A 3,229-nucleotide genomic window follows, 5' to 3' on the forward strand; every position below is an offset into this window, starting at 1 on the left:
GTTGCAAATTTATGAAATGATAATATGCATTTCGGGGATAAGATCTGGGATCCTTTCCCAATATTTCGGTATTTATAATTTAAGTGAAATATTAACCAAAATGAGAGGCGTGGAACTTTTACAACATGCTTGCTTGTATAGCACAGATGTTTTCTAATAGTGCTCTCCCACTCTACTTCTCATGCCATTTTCATCAAATGGGATAATTGCACTTACTCCTCAGTAGTAGATTAGCACGTGGATCACATTTGTTTTAGATATATATCACTATACTCTTATTATTTTTTTTTTAAAGTAACTTGTTTTATTATCACCACTTAATATATACAACAAGATAATCTCTCTCTCTTTTCAAAAAAAAAAAGATAATCTCTCTCTCTCTCTCTCTCTCTCTCTCTCTCTGTAACTTGGAATGTTGGACCCACAACAAGTCAACAACAACCTAGTGAAATCCAGCCAACCAACAAGATATGGATCCAAGTAGTGGTACTTCTAGTACAAACAAAAAAACAAAAGCAACTCTTCAAGCTCAGCCCATTTCTCATCTCTCGTTATAAAAATTAATGAAAGTGAAAAAGGAAGAAACAAGTATCCCCCACTTGTTCTACAAGGCGATATCTATATATTTTTTTATAATAAATTTACAATATCCAATCCATGAGCATTCTGCTTTATATGTCATACTGTTGGTTTTATGCACATGATTCAGATAAACCTGGTTAACCTTATGTTACTTCCATTAAAACCAATATGGGGTTTTTTTATTATCAGGGATTTTTCCAAAAATCTTATAGATAATGCTGCTTTTATTAGGAACCACAACAAAAAAGTTAATTATTACTACCGCAATAGATCGCAATCTTCCAACTTGCATTGAAAAGAGATCATAACTTTTTTTTTTTTTTTTGTGGAGAATAAAGGGATCATAACTTGGTTTCATACGATAAAACAGCAAATCTTAAAAAGGACATTTTCCGTATCATATACTGTAATCAGATTTGGTAAATAATTAGAGGTGTGATTAAAGGTCTCCGACAATTGCCGTACCAAGTAAACAGTATTGCAATTAAAAAAGATGAAAGTTTATATATAAATGTTTTGTGGTTAAAAATATAGGAGTTGACATAAAGGGTAACAGCGCATATAACACATTGGCAAAAGGTAATAGGTGTTGTTGTATGCAAAGGATTGTGGTTTACAACTTATAAGTGGGAGCCAAGTGTTCCTAACTAGTGGTGTTTTGTTTGTGATAGTAGATGGAAATTGGAAATTAATTAGTAAGAGAGAGTAGAGAACGAACTCAGTGCATACAGTTTCATCGGTGTCAAATGCAAAGACATAGGACTTAATTGGAAGATAAACAGTGAGCTCGCTAGTCACTAGTCGTTGGTTATCTCAATTATACTAATTTACCAATTAGAAGCTAAGCATATAGGCTTTTATAGTGATGAGACCTACTACATGGTTAAACTTTGTGATTGCAATATATGATTAATTCAATTCTTGTTGAACACTCACTTAGTGACCAATAGAGTATCATGACTTGAGCCGAGTTTTACTCAATAATACGTTTCGGCCTATATGTCACTCTAATGACTAAACTAAACACATGCTTAAACAAAAATCCAAGAGAAAAAACAAAAAAAGTTCTTCTCTTGACAAGTATGCAAAATCCCGCTCATATCAACTTGTAAAACATATTTTTCATGTCATCTTCGAAACCCATTGGACCCAATTATTGAGCCAGTGGATCTCGGACGGCATTTAGAAATATGATTTAAGAAAGTCAAATTTCATGTGTCACTTTCTGTTGCTCAGAAAGTAGAATGAGCCCATTTTGATTAAAAAGCTCATTAAACTATAAAAAGGTTCAATGTATGATCCACAATATTAAAGATCCATATCTACATATTCAACAAAAGATAAAATCATATTGCCACAGGTTAAAACCATCAGAATATTCTCAATCATCACATTTAAATTCCATACTAATTTTAAATATACCAATAACTCAAAAAAAAAAAAAAAAGTTTAAACCCCTTTTTTTAATCTTTTCCTATATATAAATCCTCTTCTGCAGCCCACCTTCAAGAAGTGCTTTCTTGACTCAAGATCTCAACTCAAGAATCAAAAGACACACGCTACAAACATGTCTGATCCTACACTCACATCTACTCAGCTCTTCCAAGACATTTTGGGAGATTTCTATTCAAGGAGACTGCTCTATCACAACCCTCTTAACCCAGCACCAGCTACAGCATCTCCTCCAGTCCCTGGATATAGCAATGAGTCATCAGAAGGCTACACAGACAATAGCTTTGATACAAATGTTGTTATGGTCCTCTCAGTTCTTTTATGTGCCTTGATTTGCTCCCTTGGCTTAAATTCTATCATGAGGTGTGCCTTAAAGTGCTCAAGGTTAGTAGCTTCTGATTCAAGTGGAGACTCCCCAGCTAGGACGGCCAATACTGGGGTCAAGAAAAAGGCCCTCAAGACTTTCCCAACAGTTAGTTACTCAGCTGAGCTGAACCCGCCAGGATTGGACACCGAGTGTGTGATCTGCCTATCAGATTTCACACCCGGTGAGCATGTTCGCCTTCTACCCAAGTGCCACCATGGATTCCACGTCCGGTGCATTGATAAGTGGCTAAGTTCACACTCATCATGCCCAAAATGCAGGCACTGCCTGATTGAGACCTGCCAAAAGATCGTCGGCTGTAGCCAGGCTAGCTCATCAGAACCACCTCCACCGGTGCATGAAAGCACTGTAAGCATTGCACCACTGGAACCGGAAGGTTTGATAAGTAATTATAGGGGACTTACATAGGTATATACTTTGTATGATATGGTAGATGTAGTTTAGCCTTGTGCCCTACAGTTAGCACTAAAGCTAAAAGGCCGTTTAAGGTCACAAACCCAACCGCAAGAAGTGCAGTGCTAATTGTAAATTTGTATAGAATGAAATTGTTACTTGTTTCATTTTTCTTCCCAAATGTATGAACACTAATATTTTAAAATCAATATTACATTCGTTGTTCAGGGATAAATAAATGAACCACGAACGTGAATGGGTTCCGTCATTAGCTCAGCAAAGTCAATAAAGCTAGGTCAATAAAGCTAGGAGCAAGTCCAACAAGTAGCTAACTATAGGATTCTGAGAAGGCAAATCACTTACAGACCTCAGAGTCGTTAAGGGAGCGGCCATTCAGCTGAGTCACAAACCAGAGTA

At 36.2% G+C, this 3,229-nt stretch overlaps 1 protein-coding gene across 1 annotated transcript; it reads left to right on the top strand.

The window, feature by feature from the left end:
- Positions 1-2,109: 2,109 nt before the first annotated feature.
- On the top strand, positions 2,110-2,979 carry LOC142626321 (RING-H2 finger protein ATL78). The gene has a single exon (XM_075800143.1). The coding sequence runs from the start codon at positions 2,150-2,152 to the stop codon at positions 2,825-2,827; it is 678 nt and encodes a 225-aa protein (XP_075656258.1). The 5' UTR covers positions 2,110-2,149; the 3' UTR covers positions 2,828-2,979.
- The last annotated feature ends 250 nt before the right edge of the window (positions 2,980-3,229 follow it).

This window comes from Castanea sativa, chromosome 2 (assembly GCF_040712315.1).
Source record: "Castanea sativa cultivar Marrone di Chiusa Pesio chromosome 2, ASM4071231v1".
In the NCBI taxonomy this organism is placed as follows: Eukaryota; Viridiplantae; Streptophyta; class Magnoliopsida; order Fagales; family Fagaceae; genus Castanea; species Castanea sativa.